This window comes from Bubalus bubalis, chromosome 18, assembly GCF_019923935.1.
Source record: "Bubalus bubalis isolate 160015118507 breed Murrah chromosome 18, NDDB_SH_1, whole genome shotgun sequence".
Lineage (NCBI taxonomy): Eukaryota > Metazoa > Chordata > Mammalia > Artiodactyla > Bovidae > Bubalus > Bubalus bubalis.
The window spans coordinates 57,171,379-57,186,480 of record NC_059174.1 but is presented as its reverse complement, the minus strand read 5'-3'; the positions used below and the strand labels follow the sequence as shown (position 1 = coordinate 57,186,480).

General features: G+C 50.1%; 1 protein-coding gene across 1 annotated transcript; it reads left to right on the top strand.

The window, feature by feature from the left end:
* Window positions 1-3,168: 3,168 nt before the first annotated feature.
* HAS1 (hyaluronan synthase 1) lies at window positions 3,169-14,812 on the top strand. The gene is made up of 5 exons (XM_025270108.3): window positions 3,169-3,281; window positions 7,481-8,185; window positions 9,653-9,878; window positions 10,635-10,767; window positions 14,137-14,812. Exons 1-5 carry the CDS (start codon window positions 3,273-3,275, stop codon window positions 14,810-14,812), a joined length of 1,749 nt encoding a protein of 582 aa, XP_025125893.3. The 5' UTR covers window positions 3,169-3,272.
* The last annotated feature ends 290 nt before the right edge of the window (window positions 14,813-15,102 follow it).

Below are 15,102 nucleotides of genomic sequence, written 5' to 3'. Positions count from 1 at the left end.
CAACCTGGCCGGGGCTCCCCCATACCCTGCCTGTCTGGGGAAACTCAGGGAGTGAGAAGTTGGCACCTTGCAGGGGAAAGTGCCAGAACAGGCGGGGAGAGATGGAGCAGCAGGGAGATACGAGGACCTGGAGACAGGAAAACAGAGACAAACAGTGTGAGAGAGAGTGTGTGAGTCAGAGAGAGACACACACACAGAGAGCCTCGGAGATACAAAGAGATGCAGAGAGACTTGGAGAGGACACACACACACACAGATGGACAAACAGACAGACGAACACACAGACAAAGGAGAAACAGGCAGCCACTGAGAGGATCCAGGAGAAACAGAGAATCAAATACTGGGAGACAGGAAAAAACAGAGTTAAGGATCCAGATAGAATCAGAGAGAAGGAGATAGCTGTACGCAAAGAGAGACAGGGGCAGAGAGAAACCCACAGAGAGCGAGGAATAGAGAAAGAGAGAAAAAGGAAAAGAAAGAGAGAGAAAGAGACAATAGAATAAGGAAGTCAGGAGGTGCGGAGTCAGAAATTAAGAGACAGAAAGATGCAAACCCAGAAGAAAGCAAGTAGAAATGGACACACACACATACACAGAGGGAGCCATAGACAGAGACTGGAAGACAGAGAGAAAGAACGGGACAGACAGACAGAGAAACAAAGCCAGGGAGAAAGAGACAAAGTGTGAGATTTAAAGAAAGACAGATCTAAAGAAAGAAGAGATGGTCAGGCACACAGAAACATAGGGTCACAGAGAGATGTTAGCAGTTAGGGTTAGGGTTAGCAGAGAGAATTCAGTTCAGTTCAGTTGCTCAGTCATGTCCGACTTTTTGCGACCCTATGAACCGCAGCACGCCAGGCCTCCCTGTCCATAACCAACTCCTGGAGTTTACCCAAACCTATGTCCATCGAGTTGGCATCCAACCATCTAATCCTCTGTCATCACCTTCTCCTCCTGCCCTCAATCTTTCCCAGCATCAGGGTCTTTTCAAATGAGTCAGCTCTTCACATAAGGTGGCCAAAGTATTGGAGTCTCACCTTCAACATCAGTCCTTCCAATGAACACCCAGGACTGATCTCCTTTAGGATGGACTGGTTGGATCTCCTTGCAGTTCAAGGGACCCTCAAGAGTCTTCTCCAACACCACAGTTCAAAAGCATCAAGTCTTCAGTGCTCAGCTTTTTTTATAGTCCAAGTCTCACATCCATACATGACCACTGGAAAAAACATAGCTTTGACTCGGTGGACCTTTGTTGACAAAATAATGTCTCTGCTTTTTAAGATGCTGTCTAGGTTGGTCATAACTTTCCTTCCAAGGAGTAAGCATCTTTTCATTTCATGGCTGCAATCACCATCTGCAGTAATTTTGGAGCCCAAAAAATAAAGTCTCGCACTGTTTCCACTGTTTCCCCATCTATTTCCCATGAAGTGATGGAACCAGATGCCATGATCTTAGTTTTCTGAATGTTGAGCTTTAAACCAACCTTTTCACTCTCCTCTTTCACTTTTATCAAGAGGCTCTTTAGTTCTTCACTTTCTGCCATAAGGGTGGTGTCATCTGCATATCTGAGGTTATTGATATTTCTCCCAGCAATTTTGATTCCAGCTTGTGCTTCATGCAACTCGGCATTTCTCATGATGTACTCTGCATAGAAGTTAAATAAACAGGGTGACAATATACAGCCTTGACGTACTCCTTTTCCTATTTGGAACCAGTCTGTTGTTCCATGTCCAGTTCTAACTGTTGCTTCCTGACCTGTATACAGGTTTCTCAAGAGGCAGGTCAGGTGGTCTGGAATTCCCATCTCTTTCAGAATTTTCCATAGTTTATTGTGATCCACACAGTCAAAGGCTTTGGCATAGTCAATAAAGCAGAAATAGATGTTTTTCTGGAACTCGCTTGCTTTTTCGATGATCCAGCGGATGTTGGCAATTTGATCTCTTGTTCCTCTGCCTTTTCTAAAACCAGCTTGAACATCTGGAAGTTCACGGTTCACGTACTGCTGAAGCCTGGCTTGGAGAATTTTGAGCATTACTTTACTAGCATGTGAGATAAGTGCAATTGTGCAGTAGTTTGAGCATTCTTTGGCATTGCCTTTCTTTGGGATTGGAATGAAAACTGACCTTTTGCAGTCCTGTGGCCACTGCTGAGTTTTCCAAATTTGCTGACATACTGAGTGCAGCATTTTCACAGAATAATCTTCTAGGATTTGAAACAGCTCAACTGGAATTCCATCACCTCCAGAGGTGATTATCACACACAGGAGCACACGTGAGGTGATAAATCCAGAGATTTTTTTTTTTAATCATGAAAACAAGGGCATAGAAACAACGACATGTATGAGTCTTCTGGTTCTGAGAAATCGGGGATTCAGAGTCCCCAATAATCCCCATTCCACTTCTGTCTGTGCTCTCTCTGACTTAGTTGCCCAGACTCCCTGGGGCAGCTGACCCACAACTCTGAGTTCACCCTGGACCAGTCAAACCCCAATGCCCCAGCCACCTCCCCAGACCCTGGCACATAAGCGCATGCCCTGCGCATACGTGCACACACACATCCACACGCAAGCACACGCACGGGACCGGAATCAACCAGGACGGAACGTTCAGACATTCACTCACTGCTCCAGTTCCAGACAGCCGACCTCCCAGACCAGGGCACGCACAGTCACACCCACCAGCATGCACATGTGTGCCTCTCATTCCATCTGCCAGTGGCCAGTCCCCAGGGAAGCCAACATGGGAGAGATTCCAAGGATTCGAGGGGACAGGTGGGCATTGTGTGTTGCTGGGGGAGATAAGAGGGGAGGCAAAGGGGGCTGGGGGTGGGAGGGAGAGAGAAAAATGGGGGAGAGAGGGGGGGAAAGGGGTGGAGAGAGACAGAGCGAGTGGGGAGAACGAAAAGGATAGAGAGAAGTCCAGAAATAGAGGGACGAGATGAAGGCAGAGAGAGAAGAGGAGAAATGGAGGGGAGAGACGGGCCAGGAGTGGGGGTGTTGGGGGGCTTCGGGGGGAGAGGGAAGGGAAGCGAGAATGGGGGGGCTGGAAGGGGAGGCCCATCTGGTACAGGGGGGCGGGGGTGATGGCGGGAAGCGGGTGTGGCTGCCGGAGTCTCGGCCGTGACCTCAGAGCCCCTGGCCCAGCTCAGCCCTGACGTCAGCCCCTCCTCCCGCCCCCGCCCTCCCGGCTCTTCAAATCTGCCCCGAGCTCAGGGGCAGTGGGGAGACTCGGGAGCAGCCAGCTGGCGAGGAGAGAGGCCGCCGGAGCCGCAGCGATGACACAGGTGTGTGCGTGAGTGTGCATGGGCACGCGTGAGACTGAGGCCGGGCGGGAGGCCTCCCCGCACGTTTGTGCTCACGTTTGCTCCTGTGTGTGACAGCGGCCCTGTGAGTCTGTGTGCCTTCTGGCCTGAACGCATGTCAGGTCCAACCTGCCTGTAAACCCGTATAGGTTCGTGTGCCCCGGACCGGACCGGGCAGAGAAGAGCTGTCTTTGCACCACACGTGGGTCTAGATTTCTATTTTCTTGTGTTCGGTAAATATTAAGGTGGACTAAATGAAATCACCCATCTCTGGTCACTTTTGACTGATGAAAATGGCAATTTCCTATGGTTCAATCTCAACTGTTAACTTTTTTTTCCTGACCTTGCCTGGTTGGTGAATGTGTGTGTGTGTTTGCTGGTGGTGGTGTTCTTATCTGAAGGGCGTGTGTGTGTGTGTGTGTGTGTGTGTGTGTGTGTTTGCTGGTGGTGGTGTTCTTATCTGCTGAAGGGCACGGGTCCTCGAGTTCATCTGTGTGGCTGTCAGTGGAGGGGGTCTCAGGATCACTAAATTCTACGGGCAGGTGTCTGGGGTCATCTTGTCTGGGGTGTGTGTTCATGGCATGTGACTGTGTTGTTGGCGTTAGGATTCTTCGGATGCCCACCTGTCCCTAGGATCCCCACCATGAACTGGCCCACCCCCAGGAACTCAGGCACAGTTAGGTTTGGGCCAAAGGGTCTCAGGAGGAAGATTCCAGAAGAAATAATAACAGTGGTTAATACTGAGCGATTACTAGCACCAGGCTAAAAGCTGTAACTTAGCTCTGCCCTAGGCAGCCCACTCCGGTGTTCTTGCTTAGAGAATCCCAGGGACGGGGGAGCCTGGTGGGCTGCCGTCTATGGGGTCGCACAGAGTCTGACACGACTGAAGTGACTTAGCACCAGCACTAGAGAAACATTAAACGAGTCGCAGACATCATTTAAAATTTTCTAGTAGCCACATTAAAAAGGAAAACAAAACAGGTGTGATTAATTTTAATAATAAAGTTTTCTTTAACCCATGGTATCAGGAGTCAGCAAACTTTTTCTGTACCAGGCCAGACAGTCAATATTCGGGGTTTTGAGGGCCATATGGTCTCCATTGTAACTACACAACTTTGGCATAATGAGGAAGCAGCTGTAGACAATATGTAACCAGATGTGTGTGGTGTGCCAAGGAAACAATGTTAAGAACAATAACATTTGAATTTCATGTAATCTTCTTTATTCCTTTATTTTTATTGAATGAAGTATAATTGATTTACAGGGCTTCTCAGGTGGCTCAGTGGTAAAGAATCTGCCTGCCAATGCAGGACACGCAGGTTCCATCCCTGGGTTGGGAAGATCCCCTGGAGAAGGAAATGACGACCTGCTTCATTATTCTTGTCTGCGAAATCCCATGGACAGAGGAGCCTGGCTGGCTACAGTCCACAGGAGTCACAAAAGACTCAGGCACGACTTATTGACTAAACAACAAGAAGTTGATTTACAATGTCATGTTAGTTTCAGGTGTACAGCAAAGTGATTCAATTATATGTATATGTGTGTGTATATATATATATACACACACTCTTTCAGATTCTTTTCCCATATAGGTTATTATAAAATATTGAGTGTAGTTCCCTGTGCTATAGAGTCGGTCCTTGTTGTTTATCTATTTTTTACATAGTAGTGTGTGTATTCATATAATTTTCATGTCCCACGAAATATTATTCTTGTTTTGACTTTTTTCAACCTTCTAAAAACATAAAAACTAATCTTAGCTTGCCAGGCTGTAGTGAAAAAGGAGGCAGGCATTTGGTCCAAGAGGCCGTAGGGGGCCGACTTCCTGCTATATATATCAAAAATTATCATTTCAGTACAAAGACATGAATGCGGTGTTTTACTTTCTTTTTTCCGCACTCAGGCTCCGCAATTGAGATGTGTAGCACATCTCATGCAGATGCTATATTTTCACTGGAGATGCTTGATCTGTATTTTTAGATTTCATAACATTTAGTTGAAAAAGAAGCTTCACAGATCCTACTTGTTCCAAACATGTGTAAAAGCCTTCCAATGACTGAATTGATCTGTTTTAAATGTATTTTTATTTTAAAAAATATTTATCTATTTTTGGTTGTGTCAGGCCTTAGTCGCGGCACATGGGCTTCTCTCTAGTTGTGGCACAGTCACCCCACACAGGCTTAGTTTCCCAGCCAGGGATCAAACCCATGTCCTCTGCATCGGCAGGCGGATTCTTAGTCACTGGTCCACCGAGGAAGTCCCAGTGTCTGAATTCAAACATTTAAATTGAATACAATTAAAAATTCAGTTCCTCAGTGGCACCTGCTGCATCTCAAGCAGTCTATAGCTACAGGTGGCCCATGGGTCACATATTGGACCGTGAGGATCTATAGCTTTAGTGATTCATTTAACTCATAGTAAGCCCAAGAGGTGCGAACTGGTGACAGAGGGAGAAGGCAGTTTAGTGTAGAGGATGGTGGAGCCAGAGGCTAGAGCCTGAGTGACCTTAGATGAGAGAACACACCCACCTGGGTCTCAGTTTCCTCATCTGTAATAGAAAGCGTTAACAGTATTCACCTTACCAGGGCTCGGCACGTGAAAGGGGCTAAACCCCCATTTTACAGACAAGAAAACAGAGGCACCTCCTTCCCTTCAATTATGAGCTCTGCCAGTCACATGTACTGCGCACCTGGTCCTGCAGCCACTCCTTCTGGCTAATCAGTACTTGGTTTTGCCATCTCTATGGTGGTGGCAGGAAAGATTATCTGTTCCCCCACCCCCACCCCCTGGGGTGCTGGTGTGGAGTAAAGCCAATATATAAGGTTGTGGTTCAAATCTTGGCTTCTCTGACACATTTGTGGTGGCCAAACGGGAAGAGAGGTGCCGAGGTGCAGAGGGAAGGGTTGAGAATCTGAGATTAGCAGTTGCAAACTGTCACATATATAGAATGGAGAAACAACAAGGTCCTACTGTAGAGTCCAGGACACTGTATTCAATATCCTGTGATAAATTATAATGGAAAAGAATATATATGTTTAACTGAATTACTGCTGAACAGCAGAAATTATCACAACATTGTAAATCAACTATACTTCAATAAAAATAATTTTTAATGCAACACCCATCCCCCACAAAGAAAACACACAAAGGCTTGACTTCCTTTCTTTCCCGGCAGACCTTGGGCTGCACCTCTATGTGACTCAGATGCCTCACCTGTAAAATGGGGATGGGACTTCCCAGGTGGCTCAGTGGTAAAGAATCCACCAGCCAACGCAGGAGACGCAGGAGACACAAGTTCAGTCCCTGGGTTGGGAAGCTCCCCTGGAGTAGGAAATGAGAACCCGCTCCAGTATTCTTGCCTGGGAAATCCCAAGGACAGAGGAGACTGAAGGGCTAGAGTTCATGGAGTCGCAAAGAGTTGGACACAACTGAAGTGACTTAGCACATACACACACAATAATAGTACCTACCTCACAGGGAGGGCTGTTGTGAGGAAAATAAGTTAGTTTTTGTAAAACGTTTAAAGCACATTGCATTCTTCTCTGAGATGTATATTTTTATCACTATTATTATCTTAAAACTAAGAAAGCTTTATGCAGAGAAGGCAATGGCATCCCACTCCAGTACTTTGCCTGGAAAATCCCATGGATGGAGGAGGCTGGTAGGTTGCAGTCCATGGGGTCGCTAAGAGTCTAACAGGACTCAGCGACTTCACTTTCACTTTTCACTTTCCTGCATTGGAGAAGGAAATGGCAACCCACTCCAGTGTTCTTGCCTGGAGAATCCCAGGAACGGGGGAGCCTGGTGGGCTGCCGTCTATGGGGTCGGACATGACTGAAGTGACTTAGCAGCAGCAGCAAGAAAGCTTTATGAGATGAATCCTTTTCCCTGCCACTAAGAAGGAGGCAGGGAACCCCTGTTAATTCAACTGTGACACTCCACTGAGTGTAATCCTTGTGGATTTTAAAGCTGTTAAACACGTGGGGAAATAGCATCAGAAGCAGGGAAAGCAGGTATTCAGCCTTGATAACTGTTTGCCACATTTACTTAACTGTGCAGTACCCAGGGGATTCTCTTTATGAAAAGGAGATGTGACCGTTGGCCTGGAAACAAAAGCCAGGAGGGCTTCCCTTCCTGGAGAGCATCTCAGGACTCTTCTTTCCCCCTTTCTCTTCCCGAAGGACGTGCCCAAGCCCAGCCAGGCAGCCCGCCACTGCTCCGGCCTGGTCCGCCGGGTGCTGACCATTGCCTTCGCGCTGCTCATCCTGGGCCTGATGACCTGGGCCTACGCCGCCGGCGTGCCGCTGGCCTCTGATCGCTACGGCCTCCTGGCCTTCGGCCTCTACGGGGCCTTCCTCTCGGCGCACCTGGTGGCGCAGAGCCTCTTCGCCTACCTGGAGCACCGGCGGGTGGCGGCGGCGGCGCGGCGCGCGGCGGCGCGGGGGCCCCCGGAGGCGGCCACGGCGCGCAGCGTGGCGCTCACCATCTCGGCGTACCAGGAGGACCCCGCGTACCTGCGCCAGTGCCTGGTGTCGGCCCGAGCCCTGGTGTACCCGCGCACGCGCCTGCGCGTCCTCATGGTGGTGGACGGCAACCGCGCCGAGGACCTGTACATGGTCGAAATGTTCCGCGAGGTCTTCGCCGACGAGGACCCCGCCACCTATGTGTGGGAGGGTAACTACCACCAGCCCTGGGAGCCGGCGGCGGCGGGCGCGGCGGGCGAGGGCGCCTACCGCGAGGTGGAGGCCGAGGACCCCGGGCGCCTGGCGGTGGAGGCGCTGGTGAAGACGCGCAGGTGCGTGTGCGTGGCGCAGCGCTGGGGCGGCAAGCGCGAGGTCATGTACACGGCCTTCAAGGCTCTCGGCGACTCGGTGGACTACGTGCAGGTGAGTGGGAGGCGCCCCCGCCACGTCTGTGACCCTAACACCCCCATCCCACTTCCCTCGGATCCTTCATTCAATTGGAATGAACCTCTCTGCTTCCTTTATTCATTCATCCATTCAATGAAGAGATTCTTTCCTTCCTTCCACCATTCATACTTCCATTTATCCAGCTAACCATTAGGGAGATAACGCATTCTTTTTGTTCATTCATTTATCCATTCAGTGAAGAGATTTCTTCCTTCTTTCCTTCCTTTTCCATTCATTCATCCATTTGATGCAGAAACTCTCATTAACACATCCATCCATTTATCCATCCATTCAATATAAAGATTTATTTACCCATTCAATACAGAATGTCTGTCCTTTCTCTTCCTTCTTTCATTGTATCTTTTCTTCATTCATTTATCTTATCATCCACTACAGAGATCAGTCACTCCTTTATTTATTCATCCATTCAATACAGAAGTTCCATCTTTTCTTCATCCAAGGTAGAAATTCTTTCTTTCACTCATTCTTTCATGCATCCATCTGTCCATCCAATATGGAGATCATTCATTCATTTATTCATTCACTTAAATTAAGTCATTTAATGTAGAGATTGGTTCATTCTGTTTCTTCATTCATTCAGTGTTGAGATTCTTTTGTTTATCCATCCATTTACCTATCAGTATAGAGATTTATTTGTTCATTTCATCATTCATTCATCCATTCAATGCAGTAATTTATTCATTAATGCATTGCAACAGTTTTTTTTATACTGCTGCATAACAAATTTCCACACATTTGGCAGCTTGAAACAAAACACATTTATTATTATCTCATAGTTTCCATGGGTTAGGAATCTGGGCAAAGCTTGACTGGATCCCTTGTTCAGGGTGTCATCAGGCTGCAGTCATGGTGTCAGTTGGAACTTGGTCTTATCAAAGGTTCCAGGACCTGTTCCAAGCTCACGTGTTTGTTGGCAGAATTTGTTTCTTTGCAACCATAGAATTCATAGCAGCTTGCCTTGTGAAGACCAGCAAGAATCTGACTTCTAGACCCTCTTTTAAAGGGCTCACCTGATTAGGTCAGGCCCACCCAGGATACTCTCCCTTTGATTAACTTAAAGCCAACAGATTAGGAACCTTAATTACACTGCAAAACTCCTTCACCATTTCCAAATAAGAGAACACGGTTACAGGAGTTCTATATCATCACTTTGGCCATTGGCCATATTCTATAGGTTAGAAGCAAGTTACAGATCTTGCCCACACACCAGAGGAAGGTATTTTACAAGAGCATGGGTGTGTGTGTGGGAGGGGGGCGGTCATCTTAAAATGTGATAAAACATTGAACATGACTAAAAAACTCAAAGCTATGTTCAGATTGGCTGCAGAGTGTCTAAGCTGGTCCTCATCCTTTGTAAGGGACCCTCAATTGCCAGCCCTGTGTAAGGATCTTGCCTGAATCTTGGCTGCTTCCATTTGTCAGGTCTGTGACTCAGATACGAGGCTGGACCCCATGGCGCTGCTGGAGCTGGTGCGGGTGCTGGACGAGGACCCCCGTGTAGGGGCTGTTGGGGGCGATGTACGGATCCTGAACCCTCTGGACTCCTGGGTCAGCTTCCTAAGCAGCCTGAGGTACTGGGTGGCCTTCAACGTGGAGCGGGCTTGCCAGAGCTACTTCCACTGCGTGTCCTGCATCAGTGGGCCTCTAGGTGAGCAGCGGTAGGGCTGGGAGGGCCATGGATGGTGTGGAGAAGGAAGGGAGAAAAGGATCCAGATGGGTTGAAGATGCGATTGAGACAGGAGACAAAGATGGGGCTGGGGCAGGAACTGGGGATGGGGTAAGATTGGAAGCTGGAGGTGGGGATGGTGTCTGGTATTAGGAATGGTCTGGAGAAAGCATGTGGATGGTGATTGGACTGGGGCTGGGCAAAGGATTGGGGAAGGGGATGAGATGGGTTTGGAACTTAAGAACACTGTTGGTGCTAGGCTTAAGGCTGGAGATGGGTTTTTTGGATGAGGATGAGTAGGGGGTGGAGCTGAGAATGTATACCAGATTGGGGGTGGGTTTGCAGTCAAAGTGGCTGTGGGTCAGGGATGGGACTGAGGCAAGTTTGGGATGGGTGTGCGGTTGAGGAAAGAGGTGAGGTTGAGAACAGGATCATGCTGGAGTTGTCATTGGAGACAGGGTTAAGAATGGGATTGAGGTGGTTAAAGATGGGGCTGGAGGGCCTACAATGATGGTCCAGTGGCTAAGACTCCATCATCCCAAGGCAGGGGGCCCAGCTTCAATCGCTGGTAGGGGAACTAGAGCCCACATGCCACAACAAAGTCCTAGAGCAGCTGAATAAATAAATAGAAATAAATATTTAGAGAAAGGATGGGGTTGGAATTGGAGACGAGTTGGGCTGGGGGTGGTGCCGGCAACAGCAGCAGCTGAGGCTCCTGTGCGCCCCTCCTCCACCCAGGCCTATATAGGAACAACCTCCTGCAGCAGTTCCTCGAGGCCTGGTACAACCAGAAGTTCCTGGGCACCCACTGCACCTTTGGGGATGACCGTCACCTCACCAACCGCATGCTCAGCATGGGCTATGCCACCAAGTAAGCTGAGGGCACTGGGTGGTTGGATGTGTGCAGGGGCCAATGAGTATCTCAGCAAAGGTGTGTGTTTTGCTTCTGCTGCTGCTGCTAAGTTGCTTCAGCTGTGTCCGACTCTGTGCGACCCCATAGACAGCAGCCCACCAGGTTCCTCTGTTCCTGGGATTCTCCAGGCAAGAACACTGGAGTGGGTTGCCGTTTCCTTCTCCAATGCATGCATGTGTGCTAAGTCACTTCAGTCATGTCCAACTCTGTGCGACCCCATAGACAGTAGCCCACCAGGCTCCTCTGTCCACGGGATTCTCTAGGCAAGAATACTGGAGTGGGTTGCCATTGCCTTCTTGGGTGTGTGTGTTGGGGATACTCCAAACTTAAAGTAAATCATAGGACATTGGGGTCTCTCTAGCAAGATTTCAGAGGAAACAGAGAGAAACCATGAAGAACAGAAGGGGCACTTGCATTGAATCATGAGCTATAGTGTTGGCCAATAAGTTCATTGGGGTTTTTCATAACACATTACCAGTGAACTTTTCGGCCAATCCAATGCATCAAGTGAGACACTAGAGGAGAGTGGAAGATACCATAGGGCCAGGGGTGGCCTTTACATGGAACCATGTGACCTAGTGGACTTTGCCAAGTAGGGTGAGGTGAGGGTGGGAATGCCACCTAGAAGATACAACATGAAATTGGGCAAGATGGCTCCACCATGGAGAGCACAGATTCCCCAGTCTGTGGGAAGAGAAAGACGTCAACAGAGTGGGATCAGCTAGTGAGAGAGTGAGAAGATTCATGTGGGAGAGGAGGGGAGCGCCTAAACCCCAATAAGTGCTTCAGGAAGAAGGGATGTAACTGAAGGAGATTTGGTGGAGTGTGGCTAGACCAGGTGACATACCGGGGAAAGATATTTCTACAAAGTTAGACCAGTGACAGCGCCAGAGAGAACTCAGTGTATACCAAGGGAACCCATACCTTTATGCACTTGACAAATATTCTTCAAGTACCTCCCATGTTTTCAGCTCTGGGAATGCAGCAGCAAACAAAAGAACTGCAAATTCATGCTTACACTGATTGCGGAGATAGACAATAAGTAAAATGTAGCAGTTGGAAATATAGCCTATTAGAGAATGATACATCTGGTGAAGACTCTTGACAGTCCCTTGGTCTGCAAGAATATCAAACCAGTCCATCCTAAAGGAAATTGGTCCTGAATATTCATTGGAAGGACTGATGCTGAAGCTGAAGCTCCAATACTTTGGACACTTGTTGCGAAGAGCCAACTCATTGGAAAACACCCTGAGGTTGGGAAAGATCGAAGGCAGGAGGAGAGGGGGATAACAGAGGATGAGATGGTTAGATAGCATCACTGACTCAATGGATATGAGTTTGAGAAAATTCTGGCAGATAGTGGAGGACAGGGAAGCCTGGCATGCTGCAATCCATGGGGTTGCAGAGTGTTGGACACATCTAGCAACTGAACAACAGCATGTGCTAAGGTGACATATAAAGCCAGGAAGGTGGACAGAAGTTGACAGAGAGCTCACAGGGTGGAGGGTCCACTCATGAGAGCCTCTGTGGTCAAGAACTGTGAACTAAGGAGAGGGAGCCATTGGCAGTTTTGAGCAGAGGGGTAGCATCCTGTTGTAACAGGACAGCTGTTTCGAGTACGGACTGCAGGAGGAAGAGGATTACCACGGAGGTCACTGAGGATCCCAGGTGGCACAGGGCAGGAGACTGGGCACTGTCAAACAATGCCCCTGGGGACAGAATGGTTTACTCCCTCCTAACAAGCTGACTGCTGGAGGCCACCTCGGTGATGTCTCACATAAGTGATTTTAGCTTTGTAGGGGCTTGGCTGGAAACGTGGGAGGGATTGATTAGTAATGTCTGCCAGGGCCACAGGAAGGGAGCTTAAAAGTTCCCTTGAGAAACTCTAAGGCAAGGGCTATCCCAAGTAGGAACCATGCCTGGCTCCTTCCTCACCCTGAGGTCTGCCAATAACAGTATCCGTAATAGATTAGTGATAGTATTAGTATAGTATTAGTAATAGTGTTGGCCACTGCAGGAATAGTAGTAAGGCCAAGTTACATTAGCCATAGTAAAACTAGTAATAGCCACCATCAGTTGAGCAAGTACAATATACTGGTCTTAAGCACTTGGCATTAATCCTCCTTCAACCCTCATCTGTTAGGTAGGAAACATTGTTGACCCCATTTTACATATGAGAATGAGACAGGCTGGGACCTGGGACCCTATACTTCACTGAAAGTGAAAGTGACACCTCTCAGTCGTGTCCGGCTCTTTGCTACCCCTTGGACTGTAGCCTACCATGCTCCTCTGTCCATGGGATTTTCCAGGCAAGAGTACTGGAGTGTGTTGCCATTTCTTTCGCCAGAGGATCTTCCCGACCCAGGGATTGAACCCAGGTCTTCCGCATTGTAGGCAGACACTATACCAGTGCTTGCACCCAAAGGCCTCCTCCAGTAACAAAATACAAAGAAACTATAAGGGACTAAAAGTAACCCACATGCATGTGCAGCTGGGCGACTTGTGAACAATTAGATACAAAAAGGCCAAAACTCAACTGCCATTTCTGAGGTGTAGGGAGCAAAAGTGGGGGTACAGGGCCTGATCCCTGCACAGTGCACCACCAAAGGAGTGGGCAGACCACCAAAACTACCCCATCCACCTGATCTACTGATCCGTTCCTACCCTCATCCCATTTAAGGGACCAGCGCCTCCCCAGCCCCACAGGGGAGGGAGCAAGCAAGGGAACCTGTTACTTGCAGCAGGAGTCCCAGTAAAGGCTTCCCTGAATTCCTCCACTGGCCTTTTAATCAATTCCTGTTGGATAAAGAGGGGTTTCCCAGGTGGCACAGTGGTAAAGAATCCACCTGCCAGTACAGCTGACACAAGAGATGTGGGTTTGATCCCTGGGTCGGAAAGATCCTCTAGAGAAGGAAATGGCAACCCACTCCAGTATTCTTGCCTGGAGAATCGCATTCATGGACAGAGGAGTCTGGCGGGCTACCGTCCATGGGGTCCCAAAGAGTGCACACACTTAGATAAAAAGTCCAGGGACCCAGATGGGTATCAAAAACCCTGAGGTCCAGAAAGAGAGTTGCTCAGTCGTGTCTCATTCTTTGCGACCTGTAGACCTTTGAGACCTGTAGTCTCATTCTTTGTGAACTGTAGCCCACCAGGCTCCTCCGTCCATGGGATTCTCCAGGCAAGAAAACTGTGGAGTGGGTTGCACTTTCCTTCTCCAAGAGAGGCTGAGCACACGTGCCCCAGGGGCCATTCCTGGCTCGGATCTGTCCCTGTGGGCTCCAAGGAGAGCCGCGCCGACAGCCCCGTCTCTTCCCTCCCTCCCAGGTACACCTCGAGGTCGCGCTGCTACTCGGAGACGCCCTCGTCCTTCCTGCGCTGGCTGAGCCAGCAGACGCGCTGGTCCAAGTCGTACTTCCGCGAGTGGCTGTACAATGCGCTCTGGTGGCACCGGCACCACGCGTGGATGACCTACGAGGCGGTGGTCTCGGGGCTCTTCCCCTTCTTCGTGGCGGCGACGGTGCTGCGGCTCTTCTACGCGGGCCGCCCCTGGGCGCTGCTCTGGGTGCTGCTGTGCGTGCAGGGCGTGGCCCTGGCCAAGGCGGCATTCGCGGCCTGGCTGCGGGGCTGCCTGCGGATGCTGCTGCTCTCGCTCTACGCGCCCCTCTACATGGGCGGCCTCCTACCGGCCAAGTTCCTGGCGCTGGCCACCATGAACCAGAGCGGCTGGGGCACGTCGGGCCGCCGCAAGCTGGCAGCCAACTACGTGCCCGTGCTGCCCCTGGCCCTCTGGGCGCTGCTGCTGCTTGGGGGCCTAGTCCGCAGCGTGGTCCACGAGGCCCGGGCCGACTGGAGCGGCCCCTCCCGGGCGGCCGAGGCCCGCCACCTGGCCGCGGGCGCCGGCGCTTACGTGGGCTACTGGGCCGTCATGCTGACCCTCTACTGGGTGGGCGTGCGGAGGCTCTGCCGGCGGCGGGCGGGAGGCTACCGCGTCCAGGTGTGATCCTGGGTGCTGGGGGCGCTGGCTCGGGGAGCGGCCCGAGGGGACTTAGCGGGGTTCCCGGAGCGACGCACTTGCTGGGTGACCCCCTGGGCCTCAGTGGCCCTCCTCTGTGAAGTGAGGGGCTCGACCCAAGACTTCTCAGCCTGGACTCTTTTGAGGGGTGGGGCGGGCTGGGACTTCTGGGTCTCTTGGGAGGGGTATTTATTGATCAGGGTGTGGATTTTTAGGGGCAGGGCGAAAGGGGTCCCCACAAGCTGCCCTGGGTCCCCTGATTTCTCTGTTCTTATTTA

What these genes read in the sequence shown, in the direction of transcription:
- HAS1 (XM_025270108.3), top strand. An exon ending in CTGCATCAGTGGGCCTCTAG is followed by an intron (nt 9,879 to 10,634) that starts GTGAGCAGCGGT and finishes TCCTCCACCCAG; the next exon opens with GCCTATATAGGAACAACCTC. An exon ending in AGCATGGGCTATGCCACCAA is followed by an intron (nt 10,768 to 14,136) that starts GTAAGCTGAGGG and finishes CCTCCCTCCCAG; the next exon opens with GTACACCTCGAGGTCGCGCT.